At 60.5% G+C, this 19,962-nt stretch overlaps 1 protein-coding gene across 1 annotated transcript; it reads left to right on the plus strand.

Moving 5' to 3' along the window:
- Window positions 1–266: 266 nt before the first annotated feature.
- On the plus strand, window positions 267–11,955 carry SEC13 (SEC13 homolog, nuclear pore and COPII coat complex component; the record flags this gene model as incomplete). Its single annotated transcript, XM_084247835.1, is given in 11 exon segments — window positions 267–379; window positions 952–976; window positions 978–1,040; window positions 3,427–3,471; window positions 5,496–5,611; window positions 7,589–7,740; window positions 8,133–8,266; window positions 9,302–9,435; window positions 9,602–9,725; window positions 10,262–10,408; window positions 11,842–11,955. Coding segments are annotated over 11 exon segments (1,167 nt in total).
- Window positions 11,956–19,962: the final 8,007 nt, after the last annotated feature.

Consider the following 19,962-nt stretch of genomic DNA (forward strand, 5'->3'; position numbering starts at 1 on the left):
GAGGATCCACAGCGCAGCGACAGAGCCAAAGCCAGGACCTGTCCGTGGAGGAACAGGAGACCCCGGAGCCCACCCGTTGGGCTCCCGGCTCCCCCCTAAGCCACACCCCTGCAGCACCAGTCAAGAAAGCTGGGGTAGGGGATGGGAAGGGGGCCGCTGCCTGAGGCCCAGCCCCGAGCCCAAGCGCCCTGGCTTGGCTCTGTCCCCTCCTCCGAGCCGTAGCATCTCCCCTCAAGCAACCACGGGCTCCTCGGCGCTCGCCTCCGATGTCCAGACCGGAGGTGGAGGATGTGCCTACCCAGGAGCCGGCTAGGGCCTCCCCGCCCCCACCGGGCTCTGACCCCGGAGGGGCCTCGGGCCCCAGGCCCCGTCGGGAGGGGTGAGCCGCGCGGGGCGGCCCGCGGTCCTCCCCTGGGGGGGCCGAGGTGGGGCCCCGGGCTCTGGCGCGGGCGCCGGGCTGGCGTCCTCGCCGGGGATCCACCCGACGCCGGGCTCGCAGGACCCGGAGCGCGGGGAGGGAGGGTCGGGGCCGCGGGGGCCGCGCCTCGGGGGGCCGGGACGGGGGGGGGGGGCTGGGCCTGCACCCCCGGCCGGGCCGCGGTGGGGGCCGCGGCAGCGCAGGACGCCCGCCCGCCCCGCGGCGCTCCCCGACAGCGCCGCCGCCAGGCCGGGCGCCCAGCGCCGCGGGGAGGCGGGTGAGGGCGCAGTTGCGAATCGCGTTTTCTTTGCTTTTTATGTTAATGTGCGGCCCTCGGGCGGGGGGAGGGGCGCCCCGAGAGGAGGCGGCGCGTCGGGGGCCCCGGCCCGGGGCGGGGGCGCTGGGCGACGAGAGCCCCGCGCCGTCTCGCGAGATCTGCCGGGAGCGGGGCGGGGCCCCGGGAGGACGAGCCCGGAACCTTCGCGCGCACGGAACGCGGAGCCGCCCGGAGGCTCCTGGGTCGCGGCCCGCAGGCCGGCCCGCCCGGCGCCGGAAGTTAGCCGTCAGGAGGCGCCGCCGCCCGCTGCCACGTCCGAGACCGGGAGCCGCCGCCGCCGCCATGGTGAGTGTCGGGCCCGGGCGCCGAGCGGGCTTCGGGGCTCCGCGCGGCCCGCCCGGGTGCCTCGACGGCGCGCGGGCTCACGCCTCGGCCGGCCGCCCGCTCGCCTCCCAGCCCCGAGGGCTGGGGCTCTGGCCCTCGCGCCCCGCGGTGGGGAGCCCCGGGCCGGGCCGCGTCCGCGCCGCGTCTCCCGGCGACAAACCGGAAACGCCCGGGAGCCGCTGTGCCCCGCGCCCCGCGGCGGGCCCGGCCCTGCTCGTCTCCGCGGCCTCGGAGTCGGTGCGCCCGTCCCCGGCGCCCCGCGGGCGCCTCTCCCCGCCGGCCGAGGGGGGCCCCCGACCGCGCCGTCTCCCCCGGGGTCCGGCGAGCAGCGGCCGCGGTCTCCCCGCGGCCGGGACAGGGATGTCAGGCCGAGCCGAAGGACCAGCTGGGGCCGGGCTCGGGCTCCGCACCCTGGGGCGTCCGTCGGGTGCTGTCACGCCACGCTCGGCGAATGAATGACGGATGACCCCCCGTGGCTGAGAGCCTCTCGCCGAGCCTGCGCGGAGTGGGGTTCAGGGGACGCACGCCAGCAGGAAAGTGGGCGGGCTGGGGGTTTTCGGGAAAGCCGGGGTGAACCCTGAAGTCCGGACACCGGCGTTAAACCTGGGCGGGTGTTAAAGCACCCCTCTCTGGGCCTCTGCAGCTGCCGAGTGGAGTTGGGGGTCTTTTATGTCCTGTCGTAGCTTTTTCTAGGTGGGTTTTTAACTGGTTGGCTGATTCTGAACGGCTGAATTGTTTTGAGGCCACCTCTTACTACTTAACAAAAATCAGACAACTGGAGGTGCTCAGGAGGGGCTTTTTATTTTTTAAAAAGGAGTTTTAGAGACACTTGTTTAGAAGGATGGTTCACCATCCCTGGCTGGTGGGTGAGAGTAGTTAAAAATAAATGCTGATTCTCTAAGGTCCTTTGGTGACCTGGTATGAAACTACCAGTAAACTTTGTGCCTGCCTGTCAGCCCTCAGCCACTGGTTTAGGGAATTTGTTGCTGCAGCCACTGTATGTTCTAGGTAGAGTGGACAGCTTTGTGAGCTGGGAGGCAGCAGGTGAGGCGCTTCTCCCAGCCCCATCTTACTAGCTCTATGACTTTGGCAAACGCTTCTCTTCTTCTCTGGGCTTCTTCGGTGCCTGAGTCGTCAGGTGGCAGACTAATTGTGCTCTTTGTCCTTCCAGCACACACGAAAGCCCTTTGTAACCCAGCTGGTTTGCACAGTAGGAGACTTTTAATCTTCCCTTGCCTTGGCAGGCCTTGGGGGCCCACTTTTTAGGGCATTTAGAATTTGATTTAGCAGATTCACTTAGAATCTGCTAACTGATGCACCCTTTGAGCTGCCTTGTAGCACCCTCTTCAGTGTCCACTTTTTTGAAAAGCCAGACTTTATACCTGCAGGACTTGTGCTGGAAAAAGGTGAAATGGGGGTAATGAGAAGAAATCATGTCAAACTGAAACCTGCTTTTCAGTCCTTTTCCTAGCACGGTGTTGCAGGAGAACACTGTTGAGCAGGGTGTCCGATTCTGTTCATTTACTTTTTCAGCAAGTAGCCCCTAGTTCCTTCTGGTTGTCAAGCAGTGTGCTGCATGATTTGAAGGATCCAGAACTTCAGACCGCACAACCCCTGACCCGGGGGAGCTCACCTTCCAGGGGGGAGAGGAAAGTGTGAAATGTTGTAGATATTCAGGGGGATCCGGCCAGTTGGGAAATCTGGGGCTCCCCAAGAAAGAGGGGTAACATGAGCTGTGCAGGAATGCGATGAGCGGCCCACAGGCCGCTCAGCCCTGGACCCAGTCTAGGTGACAGTCGAGGGTACTGTCTTAAGTGGTGGACCAGGGAGCTGCCTCCGGGGAAACTTGAATCAGTTCTCCAAGCCCTTAACCCTGTTATGCAAAAAACTGGAACATAAGCGTCTCTGTCACCCTGGACTTGACCGGTCATAGTTCCCTGAGGGCCTGTCTTCACCCTCAAAGATAGTCAGGACTGCTTACCGCCCACCCTGTAGCTCATATTCCCGCTACACAGACTATACTGTTTCCCGGTGCTACCTGGCAAATCCCTCATCATTGAAGCCCCAGTTCACGTCACGCCACCGGCGCGAGGCTGCCCCGGCCTCGCTAGCGTGCTCACCTTGACATGTTAGGTTTGTTGATATGCAGGTTTCTCGAGGGCCAAAACTACCTTTTTCTTGTGTCTGTAGCTCTAGTTCTGGGCATAGTAATTGACAAAAAGGCCTCTAGAATGTTTAGTGAACGATGAAGCAAGCAATGAGAACTTTAGAAACGATTGGTGACTTTAATGAGATAATTGCATCCAAACTGCATCGGTTTATTTACCTGCCGTATCTCTGGTTCTAGGTGTCCGTGATTAACACGGTGGACACCTCCCACGAGGACATGATTGTAAGTATTACTTCAGCCCTCCTTTGAGTCTGTGGGAGGGAAGCATTTCGGGTGTTCTGTTACTCCTTTCTCTGGGTCATTCACAAAACCAGTGTGGCTTTGCAGCCTTTTCAAGTCAGGCTGTAACCTCAGGGCTGTGGTCAGTCTCCCGCAGTGCCCTCTGGGCTGGCAGGGCTTGGCAGTCTGGTCACTCTGGCAGGAGGAACCTGGGGATGGTTAATAGCTCAGGGCCCTCGATCTTCTGGTCCACAGCGTGACGTGCTCTGGGGTGGAGACGGGGTGTGGAGGCCTGATGATAGTCTTCACACCTGTCTTCCGCCTGCTGCCACTTAACCCCTGTGGAAAGGTGGTTAAAAGTGAGGGTAGGATGGCTCCCTACGAGGGCAGAGCCGGTCGGACCACCACAGACACAGACAGACTCAGGCGTTTCCTGAGAAGCAGGCACAGGGCTCAGTGTGAAAAGGACAGGACTGCGGGAGGAGGTCCAGAGGTTAAAGTCCGAGCAGCAGAGATGCGGGCTCTGCTTCCTGCCGGGCCTGCGGTCCAGCAGCCTCTGAACAATGTCAGCCAGCTCGCTGCGCTTCGCCCTAGGCTTCCTTCCCCATGACCTGCCACCAGCAGTTGCTTGGGGCTTCTGAGAGGTCACCTGGGCCTGAGCTGTACATGTTCTTGGCTGCGGTGTGGGTGGGCTAGAAGCCCTGAGACCCCAGACCTGGAGATGGTGCAGACCAGGGCTAAGATCCAACCTGAGGCTCCCTGGCCAGTTTCTGAGCAGCCTGTTTCCTCGGGGCTAAAACGGAGAGCATAACGAATGTGCTGCCTGTGTGCGTGCCTTGGTGTGAGGACCCGATGAAGTGATGTGGTTACCACTGACAGCCGCGTGCTCACTAAGCGTCAGACCCCATCAAAGTGCTTTTCATTCAGTATCTCGTATACCCTGCACACCACCCTTGAAGCCCACGCCGTTCCTCAGCCCCACTGCAAGACGAAGCTAGGGTTTAAGGAAGTCAGGTCATTTTTCCAGGGCTACGCAGCAGCTGAACTAAGGAGACAGAATTTAAATCTAGGTCGTGCGCTCTGCTCCTTCCCAGAGTGTGTGCAGCGCTCAGCAGAAGCGCCTCAAAAGTAGGCTTGCAGAGAGCTCTGTCTCTGTCCTGCCCGACTTCCGAGAGCTGGAGCCTGAGATCATTGAGGCAGGTGACTTCAAAGAAGAATCAGGATGTTTTCCTGGAGGGAGATGAGAAAGGAATGTGAGGCAGAGGAATGAGTGATTCCCTTGACATTGCTTCCCACAACCCCGCAGCAGCGGCACCAGACAGTTCCTCACCCTCACCGTGGGGCCACCGCGGAGTGCCCCCGGGAAAGCCAGCCTGCAGCCAGGAAGGGCAGTGGCTCAGAGGAGCGGGCACCCAGGTGGACACGGCGCTGTGGGCGGGGGCCAGCCCTCGGGGGCCTTGAGGAGCGGTTCATCTGGGTGTGACCAGTAACATTGGGCTGGTGGGTGCGCGCTCAGAAGAAAGGGCAGGCTTACAGCGGAATCAAGGTCCACAGAGAATCCCAGGCGGAAGGAGGAGCCAGGGGGCTGAATGGAGCCCTGCATCCAAGCCGGTGCATCGTGGAGGACCTGACTGGGGCCTGCAGGCACTCAGTCCTCTTCCTTTGGGTCAGCCTTAGCCCTGGGTTCTCAGGCAGAGCCGAGCCCCCTGCCATCCTCCCCAGCAGCCTGCCTCGGGGCGCCATGGTCCTGGGGAAGGAGGCTTGGCCCCCTTTCCCCCCACACCAGCCTATAGACGCGGACCGGGAAGGACTCCCCAGGGTGTGGGAAGGGCCTGAAGGCGGCTGGGAATGTTGGTCTTGGCCCTTTCAGAGGACACTGCCCGGCAGCGGTGAGGGTGCGCAGGCCAGCTCCCTGCCCGGTGACAAGGCTCACCTCAAGTAGATTCTGGGCCAGGCTGGACTCTGTCCTGGTGACTGCCCCAGCCCCGCCCAGCCCGCAGGCTCCCCGAGCTGTCCTCCCTTCGCAGCACGACGCCCAGATGGACTACTACGGCACCCGCCTGGCAACCTGCTCATCGGACAGGTCCGTCAAAATCTTTGACGTGCGCAACGGAGGGCAGATCCTCATCGCCGACCTCAGGGGGTGAGTGCAGCCACCGTGTGGGGCATCCACGGTGGTTGGGCTTCCGGGCGTGGCAGGAAAGGCTGAGTGCCCGGTCAGGACTGCCCAGGCGCAGCTGGGGAGGTCACCTGGGTCCTGGCCATCGGGCCGCCTGCAGCGCAGTCGCCGCTTGGTGCTGTGACAGGAGCAGTTGGATCCAGGGGTGAATCCCAGCCCTGCCACCCATGTGCCCACTAGAAGGCTGTGAGCGAGAGTCCGCTCCCCTCAGAGCAGGCAGTGGGCCCTCTCCCAGGCAGAGCCTGCCCACAGCAAGCCTCAGTAGCTGCTGCTCCTTTTCGACATGGGAAACGAGTCAGCGCGATCAGAAGCGTCTCGGGCGTGGCCCTGTGGGAACACTCGCGGGAGGGAGAGCGCGTGAGGACGTGTCGGGCCCGTCATCGCCCCGCGAGTGTTTGCAAATGTTTGTTTCCCCTTCTCCCCACCAAGTGGAGACGCTGGTTCCTGTTGTCATGGCCGCCTCTCTGCTGCCTTCCCTCAGCCCACTGCCTTCCGCACGGATGGGGGTGCTTAGCCTGGTGTCCACCCTCTGCAGGGATTCTGGGGTACAATTCAGGGCTTGGACTGCGGAGGGGCGGGGCCCACATCTCTGTTCCCGGGGAGTCTGCCATCTCGCGTTCCCTCCCGCCCCGGGCGTCGGCCGGAAGCCGCGGTCGTGCTCCTGGTGCCTGTCACCTTGCTGCTGACGGACGTCATGGCGCCGCGTCACAGCGCGGTTGCAGCAAGCTTGGGGCACTTGTGCTCACTGCTGCGTTGAAATGAGTGGCTCCGGATCTGCCACTCACACTTGTGACTCGTGCCCACAGAAGCACGCGTGCCGCTGCGTCACCACTCGTTCTTTGGCATTAACTGCATCTCCGTCTGCTCGGGCTTCCTTTATAACCCTGACTGCGCCCGTGTCCCTTCCGAGGGGCCCCTGACTGAGAGGCGAGGAGCCCCGTCTGTGCCCACTGCCCGTGACCGGGGGAAAGACCACGCGAGTCGGCAGCAGTGTGAGGAGACGGGCCTCAGGCGCCCTGTTGCGGGTGTCAGGAACCTCGTGGCCCTGTGCCCACAGAGCAGCCCCGGCGGGGCGAGAGTGCAGGAGGCCCGGCCGCCACAGTGGCCACAGTGGCCGCGGCGACCGAGTCTGCTGCCCCTCGGACCCTCTGCCGCTCCTCTGTGCTCAGGGGATGTGAAGCGTTGGGGGGACTAAAAACTCACCGCCGATTCTTGGCTCAGTTAAAACGAGGCTAGTTGTGGGAAGTTGGAGTCCAGGTGTCATTAGCAGCTCCTGTATAGGAAGTGGGGTGACTGTTCTGTCACCCCTGCCAGAGGGGCGAGGAGACGTCAAGTGTCTGCAGCCCTGGGGTAAAGGTGTGAGCGGGGAGCAGTCACATCTCGGGGGCACGGCGTGCTTTCTCTCTTCTGCATTTCACGCACGTCGCGTCTCTCCCCTCATGTCCGCCACCTGTGAGCCCGAGAGGATGGGGTGCTCCTCGCCTGAAGTCGGGGCCAGGGCCCCAGAACACAGCCATCGGGCATGTGCTCAGCCCGCGCTCGCCAGGCACGCACGTCACGACCAGGACAGAGCTGCGCCTCTGAGCGCGCCGAGAGAGGAGCGGCCACATCAGCGCGGAGCCGCGTGGCCTCCCGCGGGGGCGGCCGTCTGCCGATGCGCAGTCACGCGCTCCCGGGGGCTTCTGGGCACGGCCTGGGTGGACGAGCAGGGACGCTGGGGGCGGCTGCCACGGGCGCGGACTCCGCCGGGGTGGGACAGGCCCATTTAGAGCCCTGACTCGCTTTCAGAGCCTCTGACCCTCCCGGGCGCTGGGTCCGCACTGCCCAGCAAAGGGCTCTTGAAATTCTTAGGCCGCTGCCCTCAGACAGTCCCCGTCCGCCAAGGAAGACTTTCATTTCCAGCCAAACGGTGGCTGACAGGCTCTCCGGGTCCCGTTGCAGGCACGAGGGCCCCGTGTGGCAGGTGGCCTGGGCCCACCCCATGTACGGCAACATCCTGGCGTCCTGCTCCTACGACCGCAAGGTCGTCATCTGGAAGGAGGAAAGCGGCACCTGGGAGAAGACCCATGAGCACACGGGCCACGACTCCTCCGGTGCGTGGAGCGCGCCCCTCCTCCCTGGGGGTGCTGCCTGTTTGTCCCTGCGGTTTTGTTTGGCCCTTTGCTCACCTGCCCACCGCTGTGCGGGGCCTCGAGGCAGCCTACGGCTCATGAGGGAACAACGGCTCATGAGGGAACAACACCGTGGATTTGCTTTTTTAAGGTTTATTCTTTTTAAACACCGGCCTTTGGTCCCAGATTATCGTCCTCTTGTTACGTGACCTGGGGCTGTGGGGTCTTGGCAGGGGATGGCTTTTACTCTCACTGACAGTCACAACCTTCCCCTGGTGAGCTCTGAGTTTTTACTTAGAAATCTGGTAAAACTAACTGGAGGGGCAAAGCCCGAACTTCTGGGTCCCTGCTCACCGAGCCCCTCCTTCCCGCAGTGAACTCTGTGTGCTGGGCCCCCCATGACTACGGTCTGATTCTGGCCTGCGGGAGCTCGGACGGGGCCATCTCCCTGCTGACCTACACCGGGGAGGGCCAGTGGGAAGCCAAGAAGATCAACAATGCTCACACGGTATGTGCCGGGCGCCGGGGCCGCGCGTCTCCCGGAGCGCAGGGCGCCGGGGCACCGGGAGGTGAGCCAGGGGGGCCGCCGGCGGCGGACGTTCTGGGCGAGCAGCTCCGACCTTCCTGCTCCGGAGCGCAACCAGCTGCGCCCGCATCACGCAGCCTCGCCTGGTCCCTCCTGGCAGACGCCGAGTCAGCGAGGGCCAGGGCGCCCACCGCCAGGCGTGCCTGGTTTCGGGGCTCACCCGCATGGGTGCTGTTTATGACTGAGGGAGAGTCCGTTGTGTGCACCCCCGCCCCCCGCTTTTTTAGCCCCCGTTTTACATGATTTATGACATCACATTCGTGAAACTTTTACTCTCAGCCTGTTATGAACTATAATAACAAAATAAACCGTCCTGGGGAAGCCAGTACCTAGACAGGTGGGTCTCCACTGGGGTCTCGGGACGCATCCCCCACGGAGGGGCGGGGGGATTGTCCCTCCTCAGTGCAGCTGCCGTGCGCGTCTACGGTGGGTGTTCTCGGGGATAAAATTGGGAGCGGGATTGCAGGCCTCCTGCGGCTCTGCTAGGCTGTCCTTCAGGTGAGCTGCATGTTCTGCCAGCAACAAGCAAGGGTTCATGTCCGTTGCCAGCACTTGTCCTGAGGCCTTCCCGGGAGAGGCTGGGATCCAGTGGGCTGGGCGGGGCTCCCCGGCAGGGGGCGGAGTGCTTGGTCGGCCATCCTGCATGGATAGGGAGGTTGAGGAGCCTCTGCCCTTGGGCCTACCCTCGTGGCCTAGGGGTTAAGGCTCAGCACTAGCAGCTAGCAACCTACGCCAGGCACTGCGGCCTGAGTTCAAGCCCGGCCAGGGGGCTAACCCACAGACTGTGCGGCGGGCCGCTCGTGTCTTGCCCGCTGCGCCTCCTAGTGGTGTCTCTGGTGTACCTTCTCCCCCTCTCCCCCCTCCCCCCATCCCTTCTCTCCTCCCCCTTCCCGCTCACATCCTCGGAAGCCTAATGAGTATTGGTAAGGGGGCAGACATCCCGCCTTCCCCTTCCAGATTGGCTGCAACGCGGTCAGCTGGGCCCCGGCCGTCGTGCCCGGAAGCCTCATAGACCAGCCGTCGGGCCAGAAGCCCAACTACATCAAGAAGTTCGCATCGGGGGGCTGCGACAACCTCATCAAGCTGTGGAAGTAAGTAGGTCAGGGTTAGAGGGGCTGCTCGCTGCCCCGAGTCAGCCGTCAGCGATGCCAGGAGCCACCTAAGCCCCTCTGTGGTGCAGACTTGTTGGCCCTAACAGCTTTTCTTTATAATAACCCTGCACGGGAATGACTTCCGCGCGCTCTTGTGCCCCGTCAGGGAAGAGGACGACGGCCAGTGGCGCGAGGAGCAGAAGCTGGAAGCGCACAGCGACTGGGTTCGCGACGTGGCCTGGGCGCCCTCCATTGGCCTGCCCACCAGCACCATCGCCAGCTGCTCGCAGGTCAGCTCCGGCCCCGGAGAGCAGCCCATTTAATCTCAGGTTCACCCCCGCACCTGCGGGCGTGGTGCTCGGCGCCAGGTCTTCATGAGGTCAGGTCTCGGCCACAAGCGGGTTTCCTCCGCCGAAGCAGGAGCGGGGCCGAGCTCAGGACCTCGGGTTCACCTGCCTGCCCCCCCTCGCCAGGACAGCGCGCTAAAGCACACGGGCCGGCCTTTCAGTCCTCCCACCCCGAGAAGAGGTCGCCCCTAAGCTGTTTTGGTTGGCTGTGAATTCCAGAGGGGCCTTGCTTTTTAAACTCCCGTTCCCTGCGCTCGGGCTGTAGACAGGCCTACTCACCTGGTCGGGAAATGAGGTTGAGCCACAGTAAGCTGACCCCAGCAGGTGGCTTGGCAGGCAGAAGCCCCAAAGAACACCCGAGCAGGGACAGTGCTAGCAGAGTCCACAGAGACCTGCCGGCCCGGGACGGCGGCAGGCTGGAGGGATGGCGCCACCTCGCGCCCTGCACCCCCTCTCCTGACCCTCGCCTGTCTTCCCAGGACGGGCGCGTGTTCATCTGGACCTGCGACGACGCCTCGGGCAGTACGTGGTCCCCAAAACTGCTGCACAAGTTCAATGATGTGGTGTGGCACGTCAGCTGGTCCATCACCGCCAACATCCTGGCCGTCTCGGGCGGAGACAACAAGGTACACCCCCTCCCGCGACGGGGGCGGGCCCACTCTGTTTTGCCCACTGGAAAGCACGGTTGACTTTTCACCCGGGGTCAGGGAACTTAATGAGGACGGTGTTGGGAGCCTGTGAAACGTCATTAAATCTCAACATGTCCCCTGTAACGGGACACACGCAACAGTGGTGACCGGCCTGCTGGGCCAGTACTGAGGCCCGAGTTAGACCCAGAGCCGTGGCCTCAGCCCGTTGCCCTGACCACGGCGCTGCACGGCGCCGCTCAGCCGCACTACCCGCAGCGCGCGCAGGCCGGAGTGCCGGGGCAGGGGGGCACATGTTTAAAACTCACAGGGCGAGTCCTGAGCGCTCACTGCCGCGTGCTGTGTGAGTGTGTGAGGGAGGGGCGTGGCACGAAAGTGGCCGCTGGGAGTCTTAGTAAAACTCCTGAGAGACCCACACAAGCCGGGTTGATGGAGCGCTCACAGCCATCGTGGTCCCCACATTTGTGACCTGCCCTCCACGTGAGGCGCCTCTAACTTGGAAGACGCTGGTAGACTACAAGTAACACGTCACCCGAACCGTGTCCGGGTGCACAGCTGGCGGTGCCAAGTGCGACCTCGTCGTCATGCAGGCGCCTTCCGTGTCAGTCGTCCCAGCGAGATCTAGCAAACCCTCTCTGAGTCGCAGGGCTTTGGAGCTGTAGTGATGCGCCAGAGATGCTAGCGTGCCCCTCTATTCTCGTCGCGCGCCAGGGTCAAGAGCAGAGCTGGCTTTGAGGGTACCCAGTACAGCTGAGGGACCCCAGCTTGCCTCGGCAGCCCCGCATGATGTCTGCAGTAAGCAGGTGCGGGGTTGTACCCCCCGCGTCGTGCTGTCTGCTGTCACTGGCCTGTACGGGACACCCTCCCGCCTGCATCTTCTACCGCGGGTGCCGTCTCCACACCCCCCCCCCCCCAGAGACGTACTGTGGCCGCAGCCCGTCCCGCACGCCACAGCACACGCACATGTCTATAACGCGCAACGCCGACTTTCACTCCGGCGCTCAGCCATGTGGAAATCCCACCCTTACTCGTCTGCTGTCTTTCTCCACCACAGTTCTCAACTTTGAGCATGGTTGAGCTTAACAGATTGCCTGCCTCACCCCCAGAGCTCTGAATCAGGGGGTCTGGGCTGGGCCCCAAGAACTTGCCATTTTATGCAGCTCCCAGGGGATGCAACGCTCTGGTCTAGGGACCCCACTTGCGAAGCACGGCTCTGCCAACCTGGCTAGGGCAGCATTCCTGCCACACATTCTCAGAGTCCTGCCCGCTCTCTGCTGCCGGTCACACTCGTCTCCACCTGTGTGGGCGTTCACTTACATTTCGGTGGGACGTCAGTCAGTGGGGGGACCAAGGTAAGTGCGACACGCGGGAGGGCGCAGGCCCGTGACGGGCTGTGTGTGCCTGGCTTGCAGGTGACCCTGTGGAAGGAGTCGGTGGACGGTCAGTGGGTGTGCATCAGCGACGTCAACAAGGGCCAGGGCTCCGTGTCCTCGTCCGTCACAGAGAGCCAGCAGAACGAGCAGTGACGAGCCAGGCGGCCTGGCGCCCACCTGGGCCAGCTGACCGAACCACTGGGGGAAGAGCTGCCAACACCCACAAGGCCCCCTCCAGGAGCAGTGACGCATGCGCCACGGACAGAACATCCGCCCTAACGTGATTGGATGTGGTTTGTAATTTATTGTCCAGCGGAAAGCACTCGTGTTAGGAGGGGGAAAGTAGAAATGATCTTCAAATCTATTATTTTAAGATATTTTTGGCCATTTCTATGTACCTTTTGGGTTTAGGCATTATTTGGGAGGTTTTGTTTTCCAAGTAATAAACTCACGTTGCTTATAATTCTGCTGCATTGTCCTCCCCCGTCCCTAGAAAGCCGTGTCCTGCTGGCCAGCATGCTGGAACAGGAACACTCGCCAAGACCCGGGCCCCGCGTGGCCTGGCTCCCCCCAGCCCACAGGTGCTGTCGCTGTGAGAGCACCTCCTGGCTCGGCTCACGTGCAGGGACTGCAGCACCCGCCCTGGGCTCAGCCTTCGGGGGTGGAGGCCGCGGCCAGGCTTCAGGCTGTGTCCTCTCTGGACACGGCCGCCTCTTACAGAGAGGAGCTGCTGAATCTGCCCTGTGAATGCCCACAGCGCGCTCATGCCTGTGAGCGGCCCCCACCAAGCACCACGTAGGCCCAGGCCCAAGCCTAGGCCTGTGCTTAAACAGTTGAGAAGCCGGCGGGAAACACAGGTGTGGTTCAGTTTATTGCCCCTGCCAATGAAAAGAGGGGCCTGTGGTCCAGACTGGGGTTCTGGTCCTAATCCAGATGACCCTGAGCCAGATGCACTTCTCAGCAGAGGCCCTGGCCCCTCGCCTGAACCAGCAGTCACACAGTCAGCAGCCACCAGTACTGAGACCTGCTGGGCTCTTCCCCACAGGAAGCAACACAGCAAGCCTGGACAGGTACATGCCCCCAACTTGATGTGAGGACACTGGCACAAAACAAAAAGACCTGCCCAGAGAGTCCATTGTCAAGTGGCAGAGCCAGTGTTGGAGCCCTCTAACCCCGAAGTCAGTGCCCCCACTATGGAGCCAAGGAGGGTGTGACCCAGGCAGAACCCGCACTGGACCTTTACACCAGGCACTTGGATAAATCCACTTCAGACCACCTGCCTCAGAAGACCTAAGTGGAAGCCGCTGCTCTTATACCTACTCCTGTCTTTAAACAGCAAAACCTCTTTTTAAAAAAATACATTTTAGATCGTAATACATAAAATGGGAGAAGGTGGAACTGCTCGAGTTGAGTTGAGAAAATAGGGCCCAGATCACTGAGCCACCCAAGACACGCCACGGAACCCACGCTGTCTGGGAATATGGAGACGGCCCGTCCCTCCTCCCAGTATCCCGGAAGGCACCTTGGCCCACTTGTCAGCGGCTACACAGCATGCTGCCACCTGGTCAGCTCTGCGCACATCCTGCCTTCCCTTCCAAGCTCGCTCCCCCAGGCAGGCCTGGCCTTCCCCACCACCAACAAACCAGTCGAGCAGGAAAGACCTCATGTCATGGGCTGGCCAGTGGGCTCCTGGCCTTGCGCTCTATTTGCAGTTTACACCACCAAGTTAAGATAAAATGGGCACAAATAAAGTCACCACAATCTACTGTTTGTGTTCAGACTGGTAACCTGCTAGCCCTTCCTGGGAAAGAAAATCCATATTCATTACGACAAAATAGGCAGTTACTCAAGTGGAAACACCACGCGGCAGTCCAGGGCAGCTGTCCTTCCTGAATGAGGGGAGTAGGAGAGTAATTTCAAAGGTAAGATTCTGACTAGGGCAAGATGAGAGCAGCAGTCAGTGTTCTCTTAAACCCTCTCACACAAAAGCCACAATAGCAGAAGGAACCCGGAATATGAAGGGTGGGCCATTCTCCCATGGTGGGGGGGTGTGGGGGGCGAACGGGGCACTTTTATGGACATATGAGCCAGGTGAGCCAAGATGTGCCACTAAATACTCGCATTCTGAAGAGAAAACTCAGCAAGCCACGAGAACAGCTGTCAGCACTAGGAGGTAATTCACAGGCTTTCTTAAAAAGGAGCTAAAAAAGAGTTGTGTCCGCCCACGAGGGAGTAACAGCTCTAAGAACTTCCCTCACACCAGAAACAACCAGAAAACCAAACCAAAGACATGAACTAGCTTTGGAAAACTGACTGGTCTTGACACGCCCTCAGCTACTGGGAGCTACTAGAGACAAAGTGGGCCGCTCGGACACCGAGGCCCGGAGGCAGGAGGATGGAAGGAGTGTCACAGGGGCCAGGCCGTCTACACAAGCCCAGGCACTCGAGACTTGGGAGCGGTGGTTGCAACTGACACACAGGAGCCGAAACAGAAAGTCAAGCAAAGTGAATGTTCCACAAGAAAGAACAAGGTAAAACCACAGAGAGGGAAACTGACATGGAGATGAAGGTTACGTCATGACCCGATTCTGAAGCTGGTCACCGAACCACACAACAGATGACACAGTGAGGGTGTCCACAGGACAGAAAAATAGAAGTGTCTCACGGAAGCCAAACATCTGAAAAACAATAACTGAACTGAAAAATGTATTAAGCAGCAGACCAGGCGACACAGAAAACAGGTGAAGTGAGCTCGAAGATGAGATGGAAAAATCCAATCTAAGCTGCAAAAGGTTGGGGCGGGGGGGAATTGCCAAAACTTAGGGCCTTGTGAGGAAATGTTCTTGCCTGATGTTATGCCATGAGTGTCCAGAAGAGGAAAGGGGTGGAACACTTACCTGAAGAGTGGCTAGCAGGGCCCCTAGCCTGGGGAAGGAAATAGACACGCAGATCCAGGAAGCCCGGAGAGTTCCAAATAAGAGACACCCAGAAAGACCCACAGCAAGGCACCATAATTAATCCGCCAAAAATCAAGACAAGGAGAGAACCTTCAAAGCAGCAAAGTGTAACCCAGAAGGACATGGCATGATAGATTTATAATGCTGAATTTAAAACATCCAATCAAGAATACCCCACGCAGCAAAGTTATCCAAGACTGGAGGGGGACAGAGTTTCAAACAAGCAAAAGCTAAAGGAGTCCATCATCACGACTGCAGCCCACAGGGTAAAGGGACTTCTTAAAGCTGAAAAGAAAGGATGCCGATTCACGACAGGAAAACCATGTCAGAGTATAAATCTTACGTAAAGAGAAGTATATAGTCAAGGGAGTGGGTTATCACTCATAAAGCTAGCATGAAGGTGAGAAGACAATTAACTAACTACAGTAATTAGTTAAGGGACACACCAGATAAGGAAAGGTGACATCAAAACCAAAATGTGGGGGCCTCCCTGGTGGCGCAGGGGTTAAAGACAGCGCTATCAAGCTGTCCGCAGCCTCTGCAGCTCCAGTTCCATCCCCGGCCAGGGAAGCACCCTCCAGCCTCGCCTGCTGCTCCCCTCAGCAGTGGATTTCAGTACATCTGCCTGTTCTGTTCCCCACTCCACTCTGTCTCTGGTGAATCCTCTCACTCCCCACACCTCTGGCCTGCACTCCAGCTCTTGTATGCATAAATGAATTAAATCTTTTAAAAATGTGGGCGGTGAGTAAAAATGTAGAACTTTAGAATATGTTCAAACTTGAGCCTCCCTGGTGGCGCATGGGGATAAGACGCCACACTATGACGCTATCGGCAGCCTCTGCAGCATGAGTTCGATCCCCGGCCCCGGAGCTACCCACATGGCACAGCAGACCTCTTGACTAGCCCTCAGCAGTGTATTTTCAGTCAATCCGCCTGTTCCCCACTCTGGTGAATCCTTTCACATACAAACCCCTTCCACACACACACACACACATCACTGGCCTGCACCGTAGCTCTTGTATGCATAAATAAATCTTTTTTTTTAAAAAAAGATTATGTTCAAACTTAAGCTATTATCAACTTACAACAAACTGTTACACGTGCAAGTTGTTCTATGTGAGCCGCGTGGTGACCATATAGCAAAAGCCTGTGATGAATACCAGAAAGGTATCGAGAAAGGAATCTTCCTTTCTTCCCCAGACAGCCTGGACTCTGAGGTATGTGGTCAGGGAGGTTTCCAGCTCCAGTTCTCCAAAGAGAACACAGCACAGTGGTGTTTGCTAGCGGGCGGTGTTATCTAAGATCAACACTGGCAGCTCTGCCTCCACAGGCCTCGGGGTCAGGGTCGAGCAGAGGCTTCGTGTCTCAGCAGCTGCCTGGTCGCCGTGGTTGGGTTTTGGGGCAGTTTGGTTTGGTTTCGTGGTCGCTCAGCAAACGCTGCAAGCCTCTGAGGAATCCACACACACCCAGGTTTTACCTTTGGCCCTTCTAGCCCCGAGGCCAAGACACCTAAGCTGAATCCCAGAAGGCCTCCCGGAGATGGGCTGACCCTGTCTTGGGTCGAGGTCAGCTTCCAGCCCCTGCCACAGCCAGTGACGATTTCAGCAAGAGTCCCCCACATCCTTGTAAGGGGCTCAAGCCTGCCCTGCCTGTGCCTCCACGACAGTCTCTGCCAGAGCCATGTGTGACCCTCTGGTGTTCGGTATTTTTCCAGTGAAGTAAGAGGGTCAGCTGCCCAGGTCCTTAGGTCTTTGCAACTCCGTCCCGACCCTATGCCCGGTCACTCTGTTCAAGAACCTTGCACGGCCTCCCTCCCTCCTAGAGTTCACACTCCTAGGGAACGCAGTTGTCTAGACGATTTACATGACTGCCTTCTAGTTCTTTCCTTGTGATGACCCCAACTGCCCACATTGCCGCCCTCCTCCAAGCACCCAGCCTTTCCACTCTTGCTCCAAACGGTCTGTGCCCACGCCCTGCTCACCCGCACGGCGCACACCCCTGCCTGCAGCAGCGCCCTCCCTCCAACGCCCTGCTCCATGTTCACCAGCTGCCTTTCCTGGAGCCCGCCCAGGCTCCAGCCCCCAGCCCCAGCCTACAGTGAGCCCCTCCCCTGCAGAGCTGGAACTTCTATAGAGACAATGAATTCAGCCTTTGGGTGTCACTACCTGGCATCCGAGGAGGTGACGTGGGCCAGGCAGGAGAGGAAACCCATCGTGTTAATGAGCGCCTCATTCAAGAACACCTGACATGCTCGCAAGTCCCGCGGGCCTGCTACAAAACTAGTCTCCTACCTTACGCCACTCACCCAAGCCCACTTGAGATGGATTAAAGACTTAAATGTGAAAGCAGAAACCATGAAACTCAGATGGAACCAGAAATAAAGTCTTACGTGACTTTCTGGGTAAGACACCTCGAGCACAAACAAAATCTAAAGTGAACAAGTAGGTCCAGATCAAACCGAAGAGCTTCCAGCCAGCCACGGAAACCATCGGCACGCGGAAAAGACAACACACAGAAAGGAAAAAGGCGTTTGCCAGCCGCATATCTGAGGAGCGGTGAGTAGCCTCGGTCTCTGAAGAACTCAGAACTCCCCGGCGAACACCCGGATGACCCAATTTATGCACGGGTAAGGGCCTGAAGAGACCGCTTACCCGCACCGCGAGGAAGGCCGTCAGGTCCACGGAGAGACGTCCGGGTCCCTGGCCCCTGGGGCATGCGAGTAGGGCCCTGTCAGAAAGACGAGGGGCGCAGGTCGCTGAGGATTGGAGGAAAGGAGCGGGGGGCTGCGGGGGGGAGGGTTACGGGGGGGCCCTTTGGAAACAGGACGGAGCATCCTCGAAACATGAAAAACAACCATCACGTGGTCCAGCAATTCCACATCTGGGAATGTGTCCAAAGGAGACAGAAAGGCTGGCTGCACCCCGAGTTCATAGCAGCATCACTCACCAGCCACGTCGTGGAGGCAACCCACGTGCCCACAACACACAGGTGGCTGGAGAGGTGACGCGGAGTTCGCTCAGCCAATAACACAGAAGGCGGGCCTCCCTGGGGGCGCAAGGGGTCAAGACGCAACCCATGAAGCTGTGCGCAGCCTCTGCAGCACGGGTTCCATCCCCGGCCAGGGGGCTACCCACAGGGCACAGCAGACCTCTCCTGGCTCCCCGCTGCTCCTCCCAGCAGTGGATTTCAATAGATCTGCCCGTTCTGCTCCCCAAAAATAAAAAATAAGTAAAAAGGAAATTCCCCCACTGGTGACAAGAATGGACCTTTAGGACATTATTCAAAGAGAAATGAGTCCGACTGTCACTCACGCTCATTTACACGTGGAATCTCAGCCCCTCGCGGGCAGAGCGCGCGCTCACGGTTCCCTGAGTCACAGGGTGTGGAGGAAGGCGGTCAAAGGACAAACTTCAATTATACAGTAAGTAGGTCTCAGAGATGTGCGGGAATAGCAAAGGTGGGAGAGAGAGGGGGAGAGAGAGGGGGAGGGAGAGAGAAGAAAGTGGATCACTAGGAGGAACTTTCTTTCCTTTTCTTGTTGGCGTCTCTGCCTGGGAAGGTGGGTTTAGCTGAGCCTCCGTGGCCTCCTCCAGCAGGTGTGCAAATCCACCACGTGCCGTGTGTCCTGAGCAGACACGGTGATGTATGAAAATCGTCAGTGAAAGCGGAAACCCCGAGCCGTCAAGGGCAGCTCCGTCACGGGCCAGGAGGGTCTTCACCCGCCGCCATTCATTCCTCACGGCCCACGGCGGCGACGGGCAGTTACCGCGCCAGCCCCACGGCCTCCAGGTCCCGCCTGCGCCTCACACCTGGCTGCGCAGGGAGGTGGGCGGCTCGCCAGCCCATGCGGAGCCACCCCCAGGCGGGGGACCCAGCCCAGCCACCAGAGGCCCCTCCAGGACAGCGAGGGGAGCCGGCGGGGGGCTGAGCTCCGCCCTCCCAGCAGCCCCCTCGGGCCACCCCCCTCGCTCCCACCCAAACCAGGGAGGCCAGCGTGAGACGTCCCCGGCCAACCCAGGAATCCCCCGGGGCCTCTGGCCTCCACGGCTGGTTTCTGCCCAGAGGAGGGGCGGCTCCTAGCTGCCAAGGAATGTAAACAGCCCCCCCCCACACCCCGCTGCGAGATGGGGCCCTGGTGGAAAGCAAACACAGCGCCTCCTACATAAGGGCCTGCCAGCCTCTGGGGCGCACCACCAGGACCCCAGGTAGGCACCCTCTCCTTGCCACGGGCGTAGGGGTGTTACAGGTGCCCCTGACCGGGACCGCCAGCCCTTCTGACTACTGGGACAACCCGGTGGGGAGCTGCCCCCGACCCCTTTGTCCCCCACGGACCTTGCTGATTCAGCTTCATCAACCCCTTTGAAGAAACTGGGCACAAGCTCCTTGGGGGTCCTACCCTGGGAGCCCCTCTGGCATGGGGTGGGGCAAGTGCTGCCAGCGCAGCACCCCGCAGGTCCCGGGTCGAGGTCGCCGTGGCCGCCGGGCCCCGAGGAGAGTGGGCTCGGGGGCGGGGGCTTGCTGCCCGGGCCCTCCCTCCACCAGACCCACCTGTCCCCCCAGCTGCGGCCATGCTCTCCCCGGCCACCCTCTGCTGCCTGCTGCTCCTCAGCGTGCTCTGTGTGGACCTGGCCTGGGGGGGCTCCAGCTTCCTGAGCCCAGAACACCAGAAGGTGCAGGTGAGACGCTTCCCCGTTCTGCGGGGATCACGTCCCCCCCCCCCCCATAGCCACCGCTGTGCACCTGCAGGCCTCGCGCTCCAGCCTCGGCCTAGCGCACAAAGGAGAGTGGACGGTCGGCCCAGGCCCCATCCCCTCTGGAAGGACGTGGGGGCTTAGGGCCCCAAGAAAATGCCCCCTCTTTCCAGCAGAGAAAGGAGTCCAAGAAGCCCCCGGCCAAACTGCAGCCCCGAGCCCTGGAAGGCTGGCTCCGGCCGGAAGACGGAAGCCAGGCGGACGGGGCAGAGGACGAGCTGGAAATCCGGGTCGGTGCCCGAGGTTTCGGGAGTGCGGTGGCGGCGGAGGGAGGGTGGCGCCGAGACCTACACGTCTCACATCTCGCAGCTCCGGGGCACTTGCGCCCCGGCCGGCCACTGTCTGTCCACCAGGGCTGAGAGCAGCCACTCTGCCACAACAGAAGGGGGGCAGGAGCCAGGAGCAGCGGCGCTGGCAGAACCCACTGATCTCAAAGGGGAGCCGGCAGCCAG

Source organism: Talpa europaea (genome assembly GCF_964194135.1).
Source record: "Talpa europaea genome assembly, chromosome: 11".
Lineage (NCBI taxonomy): Eukaryota > Metazoa > Chordata > Mammalia > Eulipotyphla > Talpidae > Talpa > Talpa europaea.